The sequence below is a fragment of the Grus americana genome, chromosome 2, assembly GCF_028858705.1.
Source record: "Grus americana isolate bGruAme1 chromosome 2, bGruAme1.mat, whole genome shotgun sequence".
NCBI lineage: Eukaryota > Metazoa > Chordata > Aves > Gruiformes > Gruidae > Grus > Grus americana.
The window spans coordinates 166,464,358-166,489,537 of record NC_072853.1 but is presented as its reverse complement, the minus strand read 5'-3'; the positions used below and the strand labels follow the sequence as shown (position 1 = coordinate 166,489,537).

The window sequence follows — 25,180 nt, the reverse complement described above, 5'->3', positions numbered from 1 at the left end:
CAATGGGAACAAACAGATGAGGATCCCCACCACCCAACCAATTAATGGGGATCATTTCGCCTCTCCCAAAGCACATGAGGATCTCAGGCTGGAAATACACCATCCTACTCATCTAGGCAACACACTTGCCACTCTACCAGGCTCTACAGTCTTTTGAGGATTACATTAGCCAAAGGGACAGGCTGGCTCCAGGACCAGAGGTCAGGAGTAGCGCTGAGGGAGGCACAGGGGCTCCCACAGCCACTGAACATAGACCTTTTTCAACAGATGCGAAGAAAGAGGAGCAACACTTGAAGTATAATTTAAAATACATTTATTGTTTCATTTGTTCTGGCTTTTTTTGTTATACAAAGATGTTAAATAACTTAAATACATTCTCAACAGTCACTCAGAATCAGATTTATACCTACAAGCTGTACATATGAGGTAGAGAAAAATAACTTAGGCTCCCATAAGACATTGGAAAAAAAAATGAAAAACAAAAGAAAAATACTAATCCTTCATGTTAGTATTCCCACCTCCCTTTAAAAGGAAATGCCATCCCAAGTGTGCAAAACAAATCCTCGACTTTACATTCAGGCCTCAAAGGGCATTGTTAGAGACTGGGGTGGAACAAGGGAAAATTCCCATGCTATTTTTGTGATCACTATTTCGGATGGGTCCATGCCCAAGGGGAGCTGGCAGGGTTATCCACACATACCTTATTAGTCCTGAATTCATCCCCACCTCTATTAATCTCTATTAACCTTGTGTCTATGTCTTTATCCCCTTCTATTGTCAGCAGGGAGAAACTGGCACCTCCAAATGGGCCGAAACACCTTCCAGAGGTGCCTACACTGATTGCAGACCACGGGCTCCTTATCTAAGGGGAGATGACTCCAGGACCATTGCAAATGCCCCACTACGCCAAGCCTGTCAGCATCTCTCCCAACTTTCCTGAGCAACTCTGTGATGAAAGGGAAGACTGGGTGAGGGAGGAATCTCCTGTTCCTTTGGGTAACCTTGCCAAATGCTGCTGAGAAGAGTTTGACCCATTTCTGAAAACATTCAGCAACAACTGGGAAAAATTCCTTGTCCAGATGTGTACCTTGATAGCCTGCTGAATTTTTTGGGTCTGAATCATTTATGGTCTTAACTCTACTCACTTCCTGCCCCTGAAGAAATGTTACAAAAAGCCTACAATGATGCCAGAGCTAAATTGTGCTTACAATATCTATTTGCTTGTCCTACCCACCCACAAATGCTAGAGATTCCCCTTTTTCTGTTAAGAGATATTCTGTTTCCTGGGGCTTCCTGGAACCTGTAAATAGTTTCGTCAAATCCAACGTTCATCAGCAAAAAATAGATTTAAAAGTTATTCAATGGTAATATTCATGGCCCAAAGCTTGACTGCTTATCACCAGATTTCTACAGGCCCAATCCTGTGCCATGCTGAACCGCCTTCAAGTTACATAGGCAGTAATGGTTTCAAAAAGGCACTATTTCTCCTGCAGGAAAATGTTGCTCTCCAAAAGTCACCATCTAGTTAGCAACCTGAAAACCGAAAGTCAGGACGAGCTGACCATGGAAGCCAGACTCAACCCAACAGATGTGCATAGAGCTGAATAAACCAGGAACAAAGAACTTTGCTGCACCTGTTTTATCGAGTACAGAACAGACCTAATTTTACTGCAACATCAACTGAGGAATTTTTCACAGGCACTATAATCCACCAGAAAATTACCCTAAGAAGCATCTACTCCATGAAAGTACCCTTGAGAAATCTGTCCCTTCATCTGGGTTCTCATCCAACCCTACTACAGCCAAACCAACTTAATTTCTCCTAATGTGTTGGCTAAAAGAGGGCAGCTGAAAAACGATTAACAAAGAAATTCAAGACCTGGGCTGAAGGAAGGCAGATGTGTACGAGCTGGCCGACCACAAAAAATCCTCAGAAATTATTTCGCCCCTACTCAGGTCTCCAAACCAGTAATCCCAAAAGCTTTTTTGAAAACAGATGGTCCATAACTCATCCCCTGCTTCCAAAGGTGTACAACAGGCTTCCTGAACCGCAGCAGACCAAGTTCCCAGCTCCATAGTTTTACACTGCCCCATTCAAATAGATAAAAATGGCTTGGTTTAGATCAAGCCTGGCATTTGGTCCTCTTCATTTAACCTTCCCATGGACTCAGATTACTTTTCCCCTCCCCAACAACCTTTTTAAGAGTCATTCTTCCCAAGCCAACTGAGATCAATGGCAAATATCTAGTTATTGTGTATAGGTTTCAGATTTCCTCCATCCAGACCCATCTCAAGACCAGGATGCACAACTAAAAAGGGTGAGCTTGAGGTTTCAGGGTAGGTTTTTGTATTTTAATTACAAGCTACTGATTCTTCATAAATCATTTTTAGTGTCAGGAATTAAAAAAAGAAAAAAAAAAAGGCCCCTTGGGTTAAACACTGATTGTTTCACTAACTGGAGTCTTTTGAGAGCTGGAAGACAATGAGAACGTAATGTTTAGGACTTGTTTTGCATGTCTCCACATCCGGCATATATGAGTCAGTCACACAGAATAGAAGCTTGTTAAAAAACAGATGACGGGTGCAACAATTATTTGTGTGGGTTTTTATTTCTTTTAATAGAAAATTCTAATATAAAACAGCAAACATTTTCAGTTTGCCTTGTTTACAAAAATATTATATATATTTTTTTATATTTCTGACATAACTAAATGCACTATTCAATAAAAATATCTTCCATCAGCTAACTTCTCTTTTAAAAAAATTAATAAAAAAGTTATATAAATAATGGTTGCACCCCCCCACCCCAAAACTGATCCTGCAAGTCTTGCTGAATCAGCTTAGGAGAACCAACACTTTGAAACTTTTGGGGGGACAGGAGGATCAGAAAAGGGGATCAGAAACCAGAGACCTCCCCTACACCCATCCATCCTTCTCCAGTTACATCTGCTGCAAAAAACCTGTTTCTCTGGGTGTAAGAAAAAGGGAAAAAGTTGCTTTGCACTTTTTTTTAATAATGAAATGACACCATGAAAGATTCAGGGACCCAAATCCACTCTTGTAGTAGTTTTACAAAAACAAGCAATTTCCTTGAATTGCACTGGAGATCCAATGGTGTGGTGGTAGAATTAGCCTCTCTGGAAAAATCCAGTTTCATACAGCTGCAATAAAAAAGGTTTTACAGGACCCTACCCAATGTTTTATAGAGGACTTCAGGGTCTCTTATCTAGGGTTTTCTGAACTCGCGTATGGAGTAGCACAAGCAGAAGCTCCTGCTCCACGGGTTAATTCAATTCCAACGCGTAGCTATCACCAGCAGAAAACCCAGGTCAAGCATTTGAGAGGGTTTGACATCTTTTCTACCAGCTGCTACTTGCTTCATCCTACTCAAGGTCCACTGGACTTTTCCAAAATGAGGCCTTCTCCCCCCTCCCATTTTTTTTTTTTTTTCAAAGATAAGGCAAACATCGGAAAAAGCTGGAACTAAACACCCCCCTACACCTAAAACACACACAACGCGGTGCGGGGGGAGAACAAAAATAACCCACATATGTTTTACCACCCTAGGTCAAAAGGCCAAGAAGACAAGTTCTCCTGATTTCAGAGTGTTAGTATATTTTATACACTGCCTATACATTTAACACATGTGCCTCGCTACTATTTAGTTATTTATATTTTTTTTTTTTAACCACAGGAGAATAAACCTTGCTATTTACAATATATAACAGGCAAGTAATATATCCACATTAACATAAATACAATTTGTTTTTTGTGTTTTTTGTTGTTTTTTTTTTTTTTTTTAAATACTTACAGAAAGCATCCAGGCTTCAGTGCGTGAGTTATAATACACAGAAGAGCTCTTTCACTCAGTAGTTCATTCACTCTTTGCCTCTTTCCTCTAGTCAAGCTTTGACAATCTGCCTTATTGCCCACCCATCTCTCTCTTGCCCCCGCTGCCAAACACACCAGGCTACCCTATCCCATCCGACCCAGGCATTTTCTCCGCAATGATATCGATGCCAACACCGCCCTCTCTTCTGCATCTAGGGACTCATTCTCCTCTCACACCAGTGCAATGTGGAGTTACTCCAGCGAGGTCAACGGAGACAGAGACACCAGTGAAAAGGAGGAAAATGAGGCCCATGGTTTAAATATAACAATAATAATAATAATTAATAATAATAATGCACATAAATTGCGGCCCATTCTCTAATTAAGAACAATTTTTTTTTTTTTTTTTTTAAAAGAATGAGGCCAGAAATAGTAATTCAGACCCAAAAATCCTCATGTTTTGAGCAGGTTTGGATCCGGCCTTACTTTGGAAGGGAAGAGCTATTCTAGCACACACACAAAAATGTAACAGTGAGTTTGCACATATGTGTGAGAGAGAGAGAGGGAGAAAGAGAATTTAACATAATACCACATTGAAACCATAAGAAGGTTCTTCTGAAGGGCTTTACAATAAATAAATGTTCGTTCAATATTTATATATATATTTATGTGTCAGCGTGTGTGTATGCATATACACACATGCACACACTGAATAATAGGTTTCTAGTCAGTTTATTTTTTAAACCATTAGATAAACTGCTCGTGGGTGACTTTCAAAGGGGTGCATCTCCCAGAAGCTGCGAGACCTTCCTGCAAACTTTCTGCGTCAAACGCACCACCGCGCATTTGCCGTGGTGGAAGGGACAAACACCATGCGTGGCTTCCTCCTTTTCCAGCACTACCCCAACCTCCAGAATTGTACAGCAAATAAGCAAACATCAAAAAAAAAAAAAAAAAGAGACAGTACGCTTTGTTTTGCAGGACCATAGCCCTATTAACAGTAACATCCTGTCCCTCCCCATGCCCCCACCTCAAGATTTGATGCCAATGAGCCAGGCTGGACTGCAGGTATTTGTTACCAAGGGAAAAAAAAAAAAACTTCCTCCTTGCAGTAGATGCACATGAAAAGCTTAAATATTAGTGGCTACTATTTGGGGGACCAAAAAAAAAAAAAAATTAAAAAAGAAAAAATATCTTGAAAAACAATATTCCATCTTGGAAAACTGCTCTCTTTGTGCTTGGCTAGCATCTACTACTGCTTGAAAATCTCTAGCCAGCTTTCCTCTTTTGAGAACCAGATCAATGGCTTATATAAAATGGGTGGAAATTTCTACTACTGGACAAATCAAAATTTGCTACCAAAAATAAAATAAAATGCCCTCCACTCTCCAGTGTTTCCTTAGAAAGCTTTGTTGAGGCATTCACTGGCTGCTTCAAATCCACTTTTATGTGACTGAAGGATATTGCCGCATCAAGTCCTGGACTGTAAGTATCCTCTTCAAAGGAAAAAAACAAAATGCTGAAGGTTGTCATCTATTTCACAGCGTTAGAGCGATCTACCACTGCAGTCAATTTCTGGCTTCTCTGGCCACTTGATAGTTTGTCTTTTCGTCGATTAGTTGTTCCGAATCTGATAGTTGGTTACAATTTAGCAGTTGTAATTTTAAACTACAGTTCTCGATCTAGTGGTTAAAAAAAATAAAATCTTAAGGTCATAGGGTGTACGTACAGCTTGTATCATGTACCACTGCCATGGTTTAGAGTAAATGGAATGATGACCTAGTAAAAGAAAAGTCAACTCCTCCATAGGTCTGATCCAGTCCAAAACGGCTGCTATACAATGCAAGACAGCACTGCGTTCCAAGATGCACTGGAATTTCTCTTGTCCTACTCAGAAACACACATCCAAATTCAGCTGGCATAAGACTAAAAAGTTCCAGTTCAGATTTCTGAAGCAGTTACCACAGGGTGAATTCAATCAACAAGAGGTGGGAAGAGGAGAGAAAAATAAATCATGCACAAGGTGAAAATAAAACAAGAGTATCTAGTGGTTTGGTTTTTTTGTTGGTTTTTTTTTTTTTTAAAAGAAAATTAAGACAGCGATAGTGCTAAAGAAACTGCATTTGAAGAAATTGTTTTTGAAAAAAAGAACATGTGATTGGACTGAAGGGGACAAGAACGTCTGGTTTTCTACTGTCTTCCCAACCTCTTTCTTGGTTGTATTTCTGTCTGCAACATGGTGGACCCAACATTTTTTGAGCTGTATTTGGTGATCAAAGCATGCAGATACGGAGCTGTCGTTAAAAAGCTGACCCTGCCAGTGGGTCTCTTTGTCAGAGCCTTGTTTGCTCAATGTGCAGAAACTCCACTAGAGGAACCATCAGGGCTGTTCCTGCTTACCCTACGCACTTCTCCCCAGTTTTAGAAGTGGAAAAAATTTGACCACTTCCCGTACCATCACATTCAAAGCAGAAAGATCTTTCTTTCGTATCTGCTTAGCTCTCTAAGCAGTTGGGTAAGCTTCAGGAATAAAGTAGTATAGGTTATTTATGCCAAAGAGAATATATTAGCCCAGGAGTTCATGGAGGATTGGCAAAATGATCAAGATGTTCCAAGGATAAATGATCCGCCAAACTGCGTAGACGACTAAGGTGAAAGTCAACTGGTGTCTAACCCCAGTGTGACAGGCACTTATTTCCACATGGTTGGACCTCATTAAAATTCAGTCTACAGGAAAACAAAACAAAAACAAAAACAAAACAGCAACACAGCTGGGTCACCTGTACCCTACAAAGTGCTTATGTCTCAACATAGCTTTCAGATCCCAAAAGGTCAATCAAACCCTGTTTGTCTCCATATGTAGTTCTCATAGATCGCCATTGCCCGTCACCGAGGGTTGCCATCAAGCAGAAGACGCGTCAGTCTTTGCAGGTGTAAACCTCTTCTCTCTGGGTGCATTGCTTGCATTCCACATAGCAGCACCAACGGACCTGGCATTGGCATGGACGGGTGACCACCCGACTCTGCGTATTGTGCCCTCGCCCGCAGCAGATGCTGTCACAGTTCTTGTCTTTGTAACATTTCCTTCCCGAAGTCCCAGGTGAGTATCTACTCATCATACAGAAGCTTGGGGAATCGTCAATGTAGACAAGATCCGTAGTCCTTGGGATTTGATCACTGTGACCAGGGATGGACTTCTTGGGTGGGGAGATGTCTCCTTCCCCTGTGGCCTCGTTGGTAGTGCTCCCCACTTTGAGCGATGTCTCGTACTTCTGCTTCAGTTGCTTCCCTATTTCATGGAATGGAGAGAGCTGCCTCCAACATGTTCGGACAGTACAGGATCCAGATACGCCATGGCATTTACAGGTTGTCTCCACTCCAGCTTTGATGACCTGCAGATACACATGGCCCCAAAAGAAAATCAGTTATGGAGGAAGAAATCAAGACATAGAGCAGAAAAAAACAAAAAAAAATTTGCTAGAAGACACTCCTAGAACACAAAGTTGATGACAACAGAAAAGCTATCCATTGGAAGAGGACAGACAACACACGCTACAGGAAATACTTGTTTTGGAGGGGTCCTAGTTACCAGGAATGTGACATTTACCTGCCAGAATATTGCTTTATTGACTAGTTAATGATACCAGTAAAGTGTACAAAGGCTGTCAGGTGCTGTCACTCATCTAGGTAGACAGAGGTCTGAAGCTGTGATGCAACTAAGAGATTAAGACATATTTTAACCTATTTATTTTAATAAGAACAAGGAGATAAGATGTAACAAAAGTGGAAGGACTTGGTTTAGTGGAGAGAAGATGGAGAACGCTGCTGTAATGCACACAAACACACAGATGAGGTGGCACATGCTCTAGAACATGAGCATGGACAGTAGGAACCTTCTCCACACCAACACACAGGATACCACCTTAAACTCACATAGTTCCCAAATAGCAGCACAGACTCAGTGGAAACATGGTTAAACTGTGCTGTTTCCACCAGCAGTGACTAGGCATAGCATCCCATCCAGTTTGCTTTGTGACTGAGGAAAAACTTTCATATAGCTGAAATTATATATAAGCCCTTGAGAACAACAGCCTGGGTTGCCACCACCAAAACTAGCAGCTCCAGAAGCATCCAGGTAGCTTCCACCTCTCCAACCTGTCTTCAGGATCCTATTCTGGAGTGTGGTAGCATGTTCAAAAGGACCTGCCAATTTTTTTCTGCTAGAAATGATGAAGCCTGCACGTGCTTTTAAAAACAAAGAATGCCACTGCATGTTGGCCAAATGTGTTTAATGAAGCACGTGTTCATGTAGGGCAAAACCCAAGGCTGCCACAGCCTCCACTGTGCCCTCCCTTACCCTTAAAAATTAAGATGTGAAGAAATGGAAAACAGACCCCTGTGTGAAGAGTTCAGTAATTCCAGGTGCTTTAATGCAGCCCCCAGGATTTACTCTGCCTGTGGCACCAGCTGCAGGCAGCTTGGAAGGCTGGCTTCTCACACAGGGTTTCGAGGGGAAAAACATGAAATCTGGGTTGATGCTGCAGTGAGAAGAGTCCATCCCAGTGGGTTCGGTGCTCAGCCCATCAGGCAGTGACCCATGGGGACTTTACATTTTCAGTTCTGTCCACGTGAACAGACTTCCTGCACTAAAGGCTACACCATCTGCCCCATCCTGAGCAAGCAGGAGCTGCCCCACACCAGGATGAGGAACCTCAACTGCTGTCTTGATGCTTCAGCAGCACCTCAGGGTGAGCAGGTCTTGAGACTTGACAAGGCAAGACTGTGAGCAAGTTCACAAGTGTTTAAAAAGAGCCTGACCCAGGGGTGGAAAAGTCACTTAGCTAAATGCTGTGCAAGCCTTCTGGTGAAGGGACAGAAGGAAATGGCATCACACATGCATTCAGGGGCTGCTGCGCCCAAATGTTGTTTAGGCAAGTCACCTCCAGGGAGGAACAGGCTGCGAGTTTCAAGTCCCAGGCTAGCATAACTTGTATAATGTGTTAGCAGATCCTTCTATAAGGTGTTTTCAACTAGGATGGAAATGTATATCTTATTCTCTCCATAAAAGAGCAGAGCACTTATGACCAAGGTCTTCAAAGCTGGAAAATGGAAGGCGTTTAAACCCTTGGAAGCCAAAGTGGATTCTGTCCCCTCCACGCCAGGACTCTCACATTAAACTTTGTGCCTGTTTATGCCTCTTGATTACAGCTGTCAAGGGCAAGGCTGGGTTTCAAATCCTTTCTTATTATTTTTTTTTTATTTTAAAATTCAAATACTTGCAGCGGGTGTTGTAATGAGTAATAAGGCTCGTCTCACAGATCCCTAAAGGAGGAAATAACTTGTTCAAGATAACAGAAAGTAAATGTGTATGTTTGATTTAGTCCCAAACAAAAGTCAGTCCGTAAGCAAACGAAAGTCAGTCTCCATAGAGGAAGGCATACAGATCTTGCTGGAGGACAGGTTGTATGGGAACAGCTCTCTTCAGACCACCACAAAGCATAAAAACAGAAGGTAGAGCAGAGCCAGTGGAACCACGGTGCTCACATGCGAGATGGAGGGAATGGAAAGAGAAGCTTATTTTCAACAGGAGAAGCAGCATGGGAAGGAGAAGCAGTATCAGGAAGGGAAAGAGTCAATGGTTATTCACCTTGAAGAGAGACAAAGATGGTTAACAGCCCCCTGGGTGCTGTAAAGGACCCCATGCCCATACGCTGACCGATGCTAAACAAAAGATCTCATCCTTTTCGAATCAGACGGCAATAAAGATGCTTCATGACACAAATGCATGTCCATCTCCTCATAAATGGCATCTGAATGTTCTCCTCCACCTTCTCCAGAGATAGGTTTACGTTTTGGACTCCTCCATGGGCAACACGAGAGCAGACACTTTATTTGGACAGTCATAGATAACCTGTGTTTTGTCCACAGATTATAAACAGATATTTATAGTTCTAGTTCTGCCTTCCCCAAAAATAGGCTACATTTTGATTTTAAATGGGTAAGGTATAACCACCCCTTAAAATAGCAAGTTAGAACAGAGTCTGTTTTATAGAGCTCCCTCCTGTCAAGGAACTACTGAAAGTGCCCTTCCTTTGGGCATCTACGGTATCTGAAAAAGAAAAAAAAAAAAAAAATCTCCCCCCTCGGCCCATTATGGCATCTGCCAACATTATGGCCTCATGACAGCAGAGGACTGGCTCCAGTCCATTTCCTGACCATCCGGTTCTTAATTATTTGGCTGCATGAGTCCTGCTGAGCACCATGTGCAAATGTGCAATAGGTCATGGACTCAGAATTGGGGTCTAGCCCAATCCTGATATTACAGAGACATTTTTAGAAAGACACTATGTATAATACGGCCTTCAGCAAAGCCTGGCCAATGATCACACTTCATTCCTGCGACAGCCAAGACCTTTTCAAATGCAATCCAATAATACACAGTAGCATTCAAACAAGTGACGGGTTACAGAGGGAGATGTGTTACTGCTTATAGTACTCAGCTGGGCTGACTTGGTTAGGGGCTGTCACGCTTTGCGTGCCAAAGTGTCTAGCCAACTCTGCAAGAAATCCCACAATGTTAGACAACAGCGTACAGAACACATTTCAACACCGAGGAAAAAAAACCCTCACCCATACTGTCCCTCATGTAAAGTCACGTTTCACTGGTTGTCCAGAAGTGAGAGCTGAGTTCATGTGAAACAAAGCTCCTATACCTGATTTCACGCCCAGACCATCAGCAAACTGAGCAAAATTGCTGAGATACTTGCAGAAGGGCTACACACTGCAGTCATTCATCAGTCCAGGCTTTTCTCAACCCTTCCACCTCCCCCAACCCATTCGCATCTGCTCCACCTGGAAAAGGAGACGACCACCATTGTACAGGAGATGGGAAAGCAAGAAACCAGGAAGAATTGGCTCGGCTGGTAGACACGCTCCTGTGGACAGGCTTGGCTAGATTTAGAGCAGATTGAACAAGACATGGTCATGAAATGCAGGAAGGGAACCTGGTCACGGGGCTGTTCACATCAGGAGCCACCTCTCCTGAGCTCGGTGGGAGAGTTGACATTGCAGGTGCAGTACATCCAAAGCATCCACATGGGGCTGGTAGATACGGCACAACACGTGTTGGAAATCCAGATCCTTGTGGATTGGCAGCTAGCAGATGGCAGAAGACCTTCAGTCAGGAATAGGTGTGTAGGTTTAGGCACCTGAATCACACCATCCAGCCAGAACTGACCTCACTGAGACAGATTTTTGAGTTTAAATGCTTACATTTGAGAAACACCTCTAAACTCCCATCTGACTCAGTGGAGCCAAAGTAGGCAGAGGATTCTAGAGTGAAGCAGACACCTGCACGGGCTCAGCTGAACAGTTCTCCAGGCTCCACCAACTGTGCTGACCACATCTGCACTCACTAACAGGAGCCTAGGGACCCGGGCTCACACAGAGGCACCTCGGTTTAGATATCTTAACCTGTGAGCAGAATCCCAACCTCTGGGATGAATTCAGGTGTCTAAATATCAGCATTGAGCATTGTTTGAGGTAGTGTAAAACATCGCTTTTCAGCACCAGCTGCCCCTCCAGGAGTGTAAAGGTCTATCAAATGGTACTAATGCATATATTTAGTTAGATAAATCCTGCTCTCCTAGTCAGGGCTTAAAGCAGTGATGAACAAAACCCCTAATGAATCCCAGCCTTATCCTGACATACTTCTAGTTCCTTATTAAGCAGTGGCTAGGAGAGCTTAGGTGTTGTGCACTGGTGGACCAAAGCATAAAAGGTTTCCATTGTCCCTGCTCTCTTGAATGCACCAGTTCATGAAATCCAGCATGTGGATTCTCCTGTGGCCACTGTGCAAGTGTGGTGCATCCCAACTGCCCCATAAACCTTCTCCTTGAAGAGTCGGGAAGGGCTCAAGAATGTTACGAGGCATCTAAAAAATCCTAGAAAAAATTCTTCCCCAGCCAACCTCCCCTGCTGCTGTCAGTCAGATTTTGTCAGATACAGCTACTCAAGGTGATGCATGATGGAGAACTGCTGCTTACAGGCCCCTAACCACCCACGAGCCAAAATAATTCTTGGCAAAGCCCTTCTACTTCTCGTCTCATTCCCCAGCTTCCACAAAGACCTTCCTCCTCTTGTTGCAGGCTCCTGTCAGACACTTAAATCCACCTCATTCCTTCAAGGAGCAGAACAAGACTTATCCAAGTCAGCAGGCTGCTTGGAGAAGTGTTGGAGAAACCTCTCCTGGCTGGGCCTTGAGACAAATGAGTAAATGTCTAGATCACACTCTCAAACCTGGAGGGACCTTCCAGGCTAGAATAACTTAGCTTTTATTATCAAAAAAGCCTGGGCAGAATAATACTTTAACACAAACTTATCATTTCAAGAGCCACAGGCAGCTTCTGTTTTCTTTTCAAGGCATATCACACAGTTCACAGCCTGATGTTCCTCCATCCCATGTAGACTTGAACCTCTCTTGAACACATACAGCCTCAGCACTTTTTTAATAGCCATATTTCACCTACACCATGGTAAGTGACCACGTGCATGCTTCTATCTTGTCACAGATGTGAAGCAAAATGTATTAGCTTAAATCCAAAGCACAAAACATTTCATGCTCACCGTAGGCTAAACACCATAGCCACCACACATCAGAGCTGTAGTAACCCAGGAGTAACAACACAAGTGTGCATTTGAAACCTTATTGTGTTGTATGCTGTAGAAAGCTTCTACCGTGAAAGTAAAGTTGAACAAAGACAATCAGCGGATCAGGGATAGCATCACACATTAAAATTTTGTCATCCCACTCTCCTCTGAACAACCGCCTGGTCTGGTAGTCTCACAAATAGGAGAGCAGTTTGGGATGAAAATAAAGCTCTTTGAGCAAATTTGTTTGTTTGACTTAGGAACACAAACTCCTATTGATCTTGTCATGAGAATACCAAATACTGACAAAAACACGACGAGGAAAACAATTATGATAGAGCGAGACTGAACCGTCTTTATTGGTGCTTGCTGCTAAGAGGAAACTAGATAGCACTGCAGGACCGCCTGCCCAAATGGGAAAAGGGATCACAGCAGAGCATTGCTATGCAACATGTAATCCTCCCTCACAACAATGGTTTGCTACGAAGCTCAGACTAAGTGCCCCCGTAATGATCAGTCTCAGACATGCTGCAACACACAATTTCTCAGTGTTTTAGCTGAAACGCTGAGGACAGATTCCCATTCATTCCCAGCTGGGTCACGGGGCTCTGCCGGTGGTTTTCAGACAACTCTTGTCTGGGCAGCAGCAGTGCGAAGCGGACGCGCAGCCGTGGGAATTCCTCGGTTATAGCTGCGCTGTCGTCATGGCTGGTCTGCGGCTCCAAGGCTTCAAACCATTCGCTATGGTTTGGGGGAGAGGAGGGAGCAGATGAACGTCCTTAGAGTCAGCTCATCCAGGAAAAAGCCTGCCTTCGTCTTGTCTTACTTCAGAGAGGGCTTTGGGATGCTGCTTTACAAATCAAATCTCTTCCGTCCCCTATATACATATCCTCCTTCAATTTAAATAGGCTTAGTCATTCTCTCAGCTCAAGTATTAACATTTGTTTGGACAACAGCCATGGTCCCCATTTCTTCAGTGTTCATACGACTAGAAGACCAGACTTGTCCCTTAACACTAGCCATTGCCATTGGTTGAATTATAAGTTTCACAGATTGTTAGAAGTTTTCTTTGCTTTTTCCCTTTTTTCTTCTATCCTTTTTTTTAAAAAAAAAGCCCTTCTTTTTAGCCTGTTCTCAAACTGTTTTTTTCAGAACTGTTTTCCCTTTCCACTGCCCTTCATTCTTTAAAAGTATAAACACTCATATTTTAGTCAAATATGCATTAAAATACAAACACTTAAACATGGAATAACGTAACTCTACTTTAAACTGAGAGCTTTACAAGTATTTTTTTCCCCCCTTCAATATTCCTAGTATGCTTCACATGCTAAGAAAGCTCCACATAAACAACTAATTGCAATTACTTATGGGACACAGCAAGCAATTTTTTCCAGAGTGTTGATTTCCAGGCCTTAGAAAGACTTTGGCTGAGCCAATCTCAGCCTGAAAGAAGGAGGGGAAAATCCAGAGATCACGCTTATGCATTCCTACCTCTCATAACCTGGAGCAATTAATACTATCGGTGGCCCTGCAAACTGATCTGTACGTACGAAGTCAAGGTTTGATTTGTACATTGGTAAAAGCGTGATGCTAGATTTCTTGCTACACACACCCCTAAAAGAAACTGCCTAAAGGATGCACTATGTCTCCTTGGCTTTTATCCATGCACCAACTGTATTAGTAAGTTCATATGGATTTGCCTCATCAAAAAGAGCAGTTATCGCACTTTTTGAGGGTGCAGAAAAACGGAGATCAGCATTTAAGCTTGCCTCTTTGACAAACTCTGGAGTTTGACTGGAATCATGTTTGCTAGCAGGAACCGTATGAGACAAGATGGGCAGCGCTTGTAAACACTGTCTCTGCAACAGGAGACCAGGGTGCAAGTCTCTGCTTCGCTACGCCTGTGTGTGACCTTCAGTAAGTCACTTAATCTTTCTGGGTGTCAATTTCCCCTCTGTAAAATGGAGATACAGAAGTGAAGAGGGTGGTATGCTCTGATAACATGTTACGTGATAGCTCGTGAAGTTCCTCAGACAGATGATAGCTGGGCAAACATCTACCTGATATGGAGAGTCCGTCTCCAGCACAGGAGGCACGCTCAGCCCTTGAGATAGATGTCTGCCAGGACTGCCTAAGGGGAAAAGCCATTCCTTGCATGGACTTCCAAAACAAGCAAGTCAACAGCAAGGAAAAGTTCATGCACCTCCCACTATCCTCTCCAGAGCATCCCATATGGTTTCAGAGATGCAGGTATATAAGATGTCTCAGGATGGGTCTGGTCTTGAACCCTACAAGCGATTAAGGATCCTTCAGAAAAGTGCATATAGTCTATGCAGACCAAAACATATGGATTGATATTGTGTGAAAACAATTAAGGAACCCTCATTAAGGGAACCAGTTTCAAAGGGAGATATTGCCTAAAAAGAGACCTTTTGGAGGGAGGAATTTTCTTGTTCTCCATTTCTACCCTCCCATAGTTTTGCACTAAACATTCTTGGCTCTCAGGGAGACTGTGGTTATACCCCTGGTTTCAGGGTCCTGAAGGCAAAGGCTTGTTTGTCCCTCCTTCTGGAAGGATAAAAGGAAAATGGAATGAGAACATGACTTTTTTTTTTTTATTTTTTTCCTTGGGTAACAGCAGCCCCCTTTAATAGTGCCCCTTGGATCTGTAAGACATGCTTGACCAGACATACCTCTGGAAGAGGTCAGCACTCCTGGGATTAAGAAACTTAGCAACGCTCCAGAGAGGGAGTTGGAAAGTCATGTTTAATGATACTTTGCTGAGAAACTGGGCAAATTTAATTAAAACATCACTTACTCAAGCCCAGTGGAACTAATTGAGTCCTCTAATATTCCGACTTTTCATTAATGGGTTACAAAAGGGGCTGCACTTGTGTGTACAAGGGGGGATAAAAAGGGGGAGGATATAGACAAGAAGAGAGCTTTAGCAAGGCTGCCTGTGCTTCATTTAATATAACCAAGAAGCTTCATTGCTGGCAACGGAGCTTTAATACAGTTGACTTCTCTCAGCACCACCGCCCCCCATTCCCTTGACACATACACACACCTCCCCCCCCACCCCCGCAACACACACCCTCTCCACCCAAGATTCTTCTGAAAGAATAGTTGAATGAGCAAGAGTAGATTTGGCAAAGGAAGGGAAATTGCTTTTTTAATAAGTGGTCTATTCAGAGCTCCTACTTTTCAATAAAGAGAAGGCTGGAGAAGTCCTGGTCTAATTACCTCATCCTCACACTAGACAAGCTCAGCCTTTCATTAGTGATTGAGGTCATATCATATAACTTTGTGAGCCATCACAGGCACAACACATTCAGTGATTATTTCATTGGTGTCGCAAAATTACAGTCAGCCCATCAAGCTTGTAAAAAAACCCAGAAATAAAATAATAATTAAATGAGAACGCCTACCAAGAGACACTAAAACTAGGCAGGATACAATAATGTCACCCTTGCAGAAATACGCAGATTGTTTGCTAATATGACACCATGGAGAAACTGCCACATTGACCAGAAGGGTATAGTGTTGGTTGCCAAATCAGTCAATTAAGCACAGGACCTTTTTTTGCTGGGTCTCAAGGGGCTATTTATACATTTTGCCATGGTTGGGAGTAAATAGAGGGGAAGGATTATATGTTGTTAAGGATCAGTGAGAGACCACCAAGCTTGTGCTATATCTTTAATAGATATTCCTCCACTCCTTCAGCGAACACGCACACGCACATCCATACATACACTGTAAGCACACCAACGTAGGCTAGCACTGCAGCAAGCTCCCATAGCAAAGTACTAGAAAAGAAAGTCTTCTTGTCCATTCCCAGCCCAAAGCAGGCTGTAGTTCAGCAAAGGTTTTGGTTCATGCATGTGTGTCTTCACTAGTAGACATAAAATCTGTGGTTTTGTTACAGAAAAAAAACACAGCGGGCGCCGAGCAGGAATTCAGGAGAGCTGGCTTCAGTCTCCTGCTCCATCATGGGCTTGCTGCGTAACCTGGGGAAAGGGCACTCAGTTTGCATCTCAGCTCCTGTTCAAAATGGCCATAATCATCTCTTTCTGGAGCTCACGGGGACATTTAACACATTAGAGGCCATAAGAGCATCTTATTTATATAATGAGTGCTCCTGTTCAAAATTGTTTGGTTCCAAAAGGGCATAAATCAAGGCTATCTGCACTCCTATATTGCCTTTGATTCACATCAAATACAAACGACTTATTGCCCAAATAATCAAAGTAGGTTAGTTCAAAGTGGTTTCAGACTGTCAGACACTAGGTTAGCATCTCTTGCTACTCAATGGTTGGAAAGTCTGTAAGGCAATAGTTAGCTGATGGGCAACTTCTTTGGAGAAAGACAAGTAGAGGAAACATGCTGAGTTTCATATTTAACCCACTGCCTTCATCAAGGGAACCATCAATAAATTCAGTGAGGGAACCTAGTACTGCCTGCTGAGCAACTCGCACCCTCCACCAACACGGCAATGGCAGTAGGACCAGGAGGGGAGCAGCAGATTGAACTTGATATTAATCTACACCCAAGTGTAAGTAACATCAAAGACCACCGACGTGGTCAACGCTCAGGCCTCAAATCAGTTTCAATATTTTGAAATCTTAAGCAAGCATTGCAAGTTTTGACCTTGCAATTATAAAGCCAGTCTGGGTCCTCATCTCTGACTCAAAACCCCTCTGATCATCTTCTTGATACTATATTGTGCCAATGGTTTAGATCAACACATCCTGCCTACATAGACGTATGTTCTCCTGATCTTGAGCCACCATCCTCCTAAAAGCTTCCCCCTCAACATGCAATTCGCTGTTCTCTGCCTGGCTTCACAGTGCTGTTGTGAATCTGGTGGGCTGCTTGGCTTGCCTTTCAGCCAGGCTAAGGTACAATTATTCTAGGAGCATAAACAGAGAAATAATTTCAACCACTGCTGCAAATGGGCAAGAAAAGCTGTCAGACAAACACCAACTCGACAGACACGGCGTGGGTGGACAAAAATAGGAACACCGGATCACTGACCTGCAGCAAAGGTCTTTGATGTGGATTGCCATGAGGGCTTTCAGTGTCTGGACAACCGTCACAACTGTTACTCAGCTGTTTAGCTGCAGATATTACACTAGTGCTGCTGATATTACACTGCCAATGACCAAGGCCTGACCGTGCCAAGTCAAGTGGAGGCAGAGGATGCAAGAGAGTCCCTGATATCTCCCGTTCCCCTAGGAACTAGCTCACAGTGGGATCTGGACAAGAAAGAGCAGGCAAAAAGGGGAGATTCACTCTCTCTAGCTCATCCTTGGAGTTCATTTAGCCCAAAGTCACACAGACAGCATAGAGCAGAGATGACAAATGAGGTCACCTAACCTATCCAAGACTGAATCTCAGCCATATGGGCATCTCCACTGGAGCTACTGGGGTGGAAAGCACTGGAAGTTTGGTCAAATCCTTTGGCCAAGCTTTTTAGCCCCACCACTGCTGGAGGGGAGATATTCATGGAGTTACAAGAAAATGCCAATGGCACCTAAAGCAATAGCCTTGTAGGTTTTGATGAGACTGTATATATCCGTGCTCTCCTCCCTTTCTAGAGTCATCTCACAGCAATCTCCAGCATGAAATCACAGCCTCCATGGACCATCTTCTCCATTTTCAGTCCCATTTGCTACACAGCCAACTCCAAAGAGTTGGGATAGTCCCTCAGGAACAACCAACCACAAGGATTAAAACAAATTTCATCACCCCGCAAAGCCTGTTTCACACGCCAAAGAGCTGCAACAGGAGTTCAGAGGCACTGAGCCTTTTAATCCAGAGGCAGAAAAGCTGTCAGCCAAAGCCAGACACCAGCTAAATCCAGGATATTTCTAATCCTGATGTCAGCGCTGTCTAGGAGCATCTGGTGGTGGGAGAGGGGGAGACTTTTTGCTGGCTAGCACTCACTGGTAGCATTCTCCGATGCCCCAACTCTGTCGTGAGGAATGACATTTTATGCATACGCACAGGAACAACTGAGCTGGGGTGGTGATTCCTAGAATGCACAACTGGCTGGGCTGCATTTGCCTGGGAAACTGGAGACCCAGGTCCCCCATCCCAGCCCCAACCCTCCATCCAATCACACGGACAATAACAAGGCTCAAAGGCTATTTATAGCCTTACAGTATGTCCCCCTTCGAGGTTGGCGCAACGGAATACTGATCCTGGGCACCTGTGCTGGCCAGTCTGAGGGCTTTTCGTGTTCAAGCAACTCTAGGCTAGGTACAGTCAAGCATATTATAGGAGAAGGTGGAAAGCCTTCCTTTCCCCTCTCTTGCTGGGATGACCCAGCAATTGCAGACACTTTGTCCTTTACATCAGTCCTGCAGGGAGACCCCCAGGCAGGAGGATAAATCCTCATGGGAAGAAGTTGGGATAAAGAGCACAAAGTTCTCCAGCAGAGAGGATAAGGATGGGAAAAGAAAAGAGGGTCTATACACCTAAGCACTGTCAAGCTACAAACCCAGCAGCTCTAGGCAACATGGGAGGCTTCTGCCAGAAAACAAGGCTGAAGGGACTTTTAGGACTGAGGTCAGTCAGAGAGGAATGTCTCCACTCTGGTTCCCCACCAGGTGTTTATCTGGCCAGTTTTAAAGAAACCTGGCTATGGAGATGCTAGACTGTCCATGCTCTACTGACCTGCTACAAGAAAAGCATCCTTCAACTTGTGTTGTGGCAGCATAAATCCCTTCCTCCTTGTCCTGCCTCATGTAAGCCTGGAGCACCTGCTTTTCATCCCTTTGCACTGTAAGACCCTCCCCTCCCTGTAGAAAGGCAGGAGTCTTCCCCACCCTGGTCATGTTTTCTAGACCTGGATAGTCCTATTTCTTTCCCTGTGGTCTCCCACCAATGGTTTTGCACAACTCATCATCAAATCATAGAATAGTTTGGGTTGGAAAGGACCTTAAAAATCATCTAGTTTCAACCTCCCTGCCATGGGCAGGGACACCCTCCACTAGCCCAGGTTGCCCAAAGCCCCATCCAACCTGGCCTTGAACACTGCCAGGGAGCCAGGGGCAGCCACAGCTTCTCTGGGCAACCTGTGCTATGGCCTCACCACCCTCACAGGGAAGAATTTCTCTCTCAGATCTCATCTAAATCTCCCCTCCTTCAGCTTAAGGCCATTACCCCTTGTCACTCCTTGCCATTTTAAGCAGTCCCTCTCCAGATTTCTTGTAAGCCCCTTTAGGTGCTAGAAGGCTTCTATAAGGTCCACCTAGAGCCTTCTCTTCTCCAGAATCAACCACCCCAACTCTCTCAGCCTGTCCTCATAGGAGAGGTGCTCCAGCCCTCTGATGATCTTCATGGGCCTCCTCTGGACTCTCTTCAACAGCTCCGTGTCCTTCTTGTACTGAGGACCCCCGAGCTGGACGCAGCACTGCAGGGAGGTCTCACAAGAGCAGAGCAGAGGGGAAGAATCCCCTCCCTCGACCTGCTGCTCATGCTGCTTTTGATCCAGCCCAGGCTGCAGTTGGCTTTCTGGGCTGCCAGTGCACATTGTCAGGTCACGTTGAGTTTCTTGTCCACCAACACTGCCAAGTCCTTCTCCTCTCTGCTGCTCTCAATCCATTCTCCACCCAGCCTGTGCTCTTGAAGCACAGCGACAAAAACAGTTCCTTAACTGAGACTTCACCTCTCCAGCAGAAGGATCACTCCATGCATTTTGCATGCAATGCTACTGTTTCCACACCTAAGTACAGCATTTTATTGCCCCCAGAACAGCGTGACACCCCCTCACCCTAAGCAGTCTGCAACGCACCTTCATCCCCACGAGGTTATTGTGGAAGTCCACCCTGGCTCGCAGGTCCTTGTTGGGCTTCCTCCCCAGGAACTCCTTGACAAACTTGTTGCTGTACTTCAGGTTGTCACCACAGCCGCCCCACTGCCAAGCCTCACGGTTCTCCAAGTCGGGGGCCTCATCGCAGGTGCAACGCTCCATCCGCCCTGCACTGCATGCCTTGGCCATGGCGTGTGTCAGCCCCGCAGAGGAGATGGCGTACAAGAAGGCTGTCTCCTTAAAACCTGCAGGAAAGAGGAGCAGGCAGCTTTAATTGCAGCTGGAGCAAAAGTTAATGAAAAAAGTGAGGAAATAAAGGCAAAACTCATTGTGAGAAGAATTTGAGCAATGTCAAAGCATGCCAAGCTCTACGCGCATCACTGATGGTGTAGAGAACACAGTGGAGAGCAAGGAATGATGGATAGTGGATAGAGGTGGCACGAGCCAGGATTCAAGAACGCAAATGAAGTCTGGCCGGCTTTGTGGCTGTCCCTGTGCAGACAGTCTCTGCCTGAAAACAAAAAGAGGTGAGCAAGAGTTGAACATGCCATCACCGTGGTACAGCAATACTGCTACTGAGGGGATGAGGGGACAAATAGCAGGAACATAGCATAGACTTCCAGACTGATGGTTGGGGTAGAAATCATAAGGGCTCCTTGTTCTTACCCCTCCCCCAGAAAAAAAATATCACTAGTCCTACTCCAGTGCAAGAAAGTTGTTAACAAAAGGCACCTGAGGGCTGGGAAGAACACAGTAGCCAGCCTGTCACCCAAAGCAAGACCTCACTCAAATACCTCAAAAAGCAGTTCACACCTCAAACCTTACACACACAATCCTTTTTTACACCTCCATGCTCACCTGCAGGGATGCAACAGCATCCCCTCTCCCCAATAGGTAAACTGAGGCCTAGAGAGACCCATGATTTCAATCCAAATGATAAAAGCCAGAAATAAAAAGCAAACATGCCAGTATTTATAGCTCCTCATTCTCCGGCTATGGAAGCCGTAAACGACTGCATATTTGAGATGCAATTCCAGAACAGCTTTGGATCCGACTCAAGAAATCCCCCACTCAGAAATAACACAAGTGGATGGTGACAGTAGTGGATATATCTGTAAGCTGGTGTGTCAACCAAGGACATGAAGAGACACTGCCAGGTCATTTTTGGAACTGTTCCTTGGGAGGTTCATGGTAGTCCAAGCAAGCTCATGGGGCCCTACCCTGGCCCATCCCCAGAGCCTGCCTTGCCAAAGCACTCCCAGGTGAACTTCAGCAGAACACAGATGAAAACCCAGTCCAGGAAACTGAGTTTTGGTCCTCCCAAGGGAGCTGACTCAAACCAAATCATGGTAGGAATTATCTTACTGTTCTACTGCTCACCTGGAAAAGAGCAGGAACCTTTCCCTCACTGGAAAGAAGGTTAAAATAAAAAAAAAAAAAAAGATCAACTCCGTGCTCACTGGGGACACCATAAACAGTGGTCAGGGTTGAGAAACCAAATTTGGGGTTTTGCCCTCTGTTTTCTCACTGAAGTTAGACCATGTCCTCCTTCATTCCAGAAACATCTTCAGCATTGCAAACCCTCTCATTGGGAGTGGTGTCAATTAAGTAAAGAATTCTCCCACAACAAAAACTCATGGGAATGCAGACCCCCAAACTCCTCTGGGTAGAAAACACCTTCTAAGCACCTTTCATCTTTCGTAGGCTAGGTTCAGCTTTTTCTAGGTTACACCATAGGTCAGACTGCCCACACGCCTGTCAAAGGGATGCCACTGCTGGAGAGATGCTCCCAAGGCTCTGTGCTCCCAAGTTGTAGAATTGGTCTTTTACCACCGCTACTACTTGTGCTATGAAATGCAGAGGTACCAGCGTGCTACCAGAAGGTCCTTGATGGAACAGGGAGTGTAAACTCTCCTCAGAGTCTGAGACACTGTGATTAGCAGCAAACAGCCTGGGTATCGTCCAGTTTAGTAGACAGCCTAGACCTACAACCTGCTTGAAGGCCTCCTGGTTTGGAGCACTGAATTCAGAGCGGTTGTGAAATCTCAGCAAAAAGTCAGTGCTGTGCAACCACAATGCATACCAGGTTTGACAAAGCCAGGAGGTTGATTTGCCAGGTTCTCCCCCTCCATCAATGTCCCTACCAGCTTCAGCTCTACTCCTCCCGTTCTCCATCATTAAAAGCCTCACAAATTCCCGGTGCCCATCAGCACGGGTATCATCTCACCCGCAGGCAGCTTCCAAGCAAGTCCATGTGACATTTGGCTCTGGCCAGATTTAAAGCCATCTCCGCCATGCACTATTTGATTGCACCAAGATATTTTGTAACAAGATAATGAGCTTTAAATCAATGCAGGCATTCTAACCCCCAGTGCATCGACAGCCTGCCATCCGCAGATATCCAGTTTCAGCCATTTCCAAAATTGTTCACAAGTATCCAAAGAGGATAACAAGTCCCTTAAACAATCCCCCGTTATTTTAAGAAACAGGCTGCATCAGTCCAAGTTGCAAACCAGCAGCCAGGCTGTTCTGGTGACCGAGTAAAAATGGAGGGAGGAACTTTAAGTGAAGCATGGGGGGGGGGAAAGGTTGTCTTTTTTTTTTTCTTCTTCTTAAAAAGCTGCAATGGTTCTGGAGGAGAGGAAGCAAGCTCGCACCGACAGCTCTGTCTCAGTGGGTGATACATGTGCCCCTTTGCCCTGGGGTATCACTTGCTGCGATGCCGAACCAGGAACCAGCAGCTCCCGGAGAGGAGTAGAAAGATTTACAGGGCGGTGTGTTATGCCGCAGGGAACAACACCTGAAGGATTTACAGCATCGGTGGAGGGCAGAGATGTTGCAGGGGCATAAAACATGGAAGAATGAGACAGCAGGCAGAGCCTTGCAACCCTCAGAGCTACCATTTATTACACGGGGTCCCGACAAGGGGTGGGGGATTCTCCATGGTGTTTTAAGGCAGCTCGACTTCAGGCCGCTTTGAAATGCCCCTCGCCGAGGGCTGCCCACAGGGGCAGGATCATCTGAAGGAACAAGCTGTGGCCTCCAGGTGTCAGCATGAGAAAGTGCTTGGCTTTCCCAAGGCACCGCTAATCCAGGGACTCCTCTGGCATGCGGGGATATTTTTAAACGTCTTGCAGCTCTGGCTGGACCTCTTGGGTTTCATAAGGACTTTCCTTGTTTCCACTGCAGTCAGTGACAGTGCATTAGTTAAGCCTCAGCACTTCTGAATTACTACTTCTCACTAATTAGCGAATGAGAGCACTTTGCAAACCTCTGCTCTTATCTTTGAGCATGTCACATCCTGGGTTTGTAGGTCTAGCTCCATCGCTGAGTGTGGGACTTTCTGGAAGTCAAAGCCCTCGAGACCCATGCAAGCTATCTGTAAAGTGGTCCTGCTGCATCCTTATCTTCAGTCCAAAAATAAGATCTGGATTTTACTAGGAGGGTACAGGAAATTGGACTATATGAGGTAGCAGAAAGGAAGCAGATAAAAATACCACCTACTCCTTGAATACTCCCTCTCAGCCTCTGGCCATCTCAGCTGAGCTGCTGGGACAGGGTGTGGGAATTACCCACCACTTGCATCCAGGGAACTTTTCCCTGGGTAAAGCAGTAACAGGACACACAGATATTTGCAGGCTTTGCCCTGCACTATGATAGGGCTCCCTTTGCCCCCACTAACAGCACAGCCTGTTTTGCCTTATTTCCCTTAGAGCATTTTCTCAGTTTCTTTCCTGAAAGGTTGAAAAGTAGAAAAAAATAATAATAAAAAAGAGGGGACAGCTTTAGGACCTTCAACACCTTCCCCTCCAGCACCAGCTCAACTTTCAGCAGAAGTGAGGAGCAACAGTAGGTACCAGCTGCAGACAGACACACGAAAGTCTCCAGCCTCCCAGGAGGGAATCCGTGGTCAGCAGTGGGAGGTGGACAGTGCTTGCTTCACTAGTACAGGCACAGGAATTATCACCACATTGCCTGCCCTTTGCCTGCCATGCACTTTCATGGACGAGCTGAACCTAGCTTTGCCTTTACCTTCTACAAGCTCGTTTTGGAGCTCTGGGGAGGTGGTGACCCACCGCCGGCAAAGGACGCACCAGGACGACCACTCTGCAAAACTCCAGGGAAGCTGATGGGTGCAGAGGGTGCCAGCACCCCTGCTCGAGACCTGCCCCCACCCCAACTCCACTCACCTCTCTTCAGCAAGCTGGCCCGGTAGCGACCCTCGAGGGTGCAATTCCAGCGCTCGAAGCGAAACTGGTACTGGCACTCCAGTGCACTCATGCTGATGGCCTCCATCAGGGTCTCGGCCACACCAGGGTCCCGCCGGCACATCCTGCGCTGCTTCTTCTCCAGCTTCAGGCGGTCACAGACTTTGTAGTGGGCTTTGACGGCAGCTTCCTCCATTTCTGAGGTCAGAGGGAGGATGGTCAGGGGTTCGTTCCCCGTCAGCCTGCAGAGGAACAGAGGGGCACGTGGGTAAGGAGAGAGAAATACAGCCTGATGCAGGAATGGGGACTGTGGTGGGATCCCCAGCTGAGCACCCACGTGGACTTGCCGATGCCTGGGCAAGGAGCGATTTTACAGCAAGCCTCTCTGCAGTGCGTGCAAGGTGGGAGCAAGAAGAAAAGGGTAAGCAGCATTATTTGGGTTTATTTCTTCTACCAGCTCTCACAGAGCTTGTTTGGACATAAGACCTTAGCGATCTCCATCACAGGACAGCGTGTCAAAAACTGAAATAGGGAAGAGATGATTGAAGGTATCTAAACCGCATAAAATTGGAAAACTAGCAAAACTACATGAGCACTATAGCCAATATCCTGTGCATAAACAAAAAAAAATCATTTTAGCACATCAAGCACAGCCAGAAGCAGCTTGAGAAGGGAT

At 45.1% G+C, this 25,180-nt stretch overlaps 1 protein-coding gene across 1 annotated transcript in view; it reads right to left on the bottom strand.

Annotated features, from left to right (window-relative positions):
* Positions 1-324: 324 nt before the first annotated feature.
* The window catches only part of WNT9A (Wnt family member 9A), a 62,397-nt gene continuing 37,541 nt past the window's right edge, over positions 325-25,180 (bottom strand). Inside the window, exons 2-4 of the mRNA XM_054817351.1 lie at positions 24,487-24,746; positions 20,279-20,541; positions 325-7,223 (exon numbers count right to left, since the gene is read on the bottom strand). Coding sequence (XP_054673326.1) covers positions 6,750-7,223; positions 20,279-20,541; positions 24,487-24,746 — 997 coding nt within the window. The 3' untranslated portion in view covers positions 325-6,749. The remainder of the gene's footprint in view (positions 7,224-20,278; positions 20,542-24,486; positions 24,747-25,180) is intronic.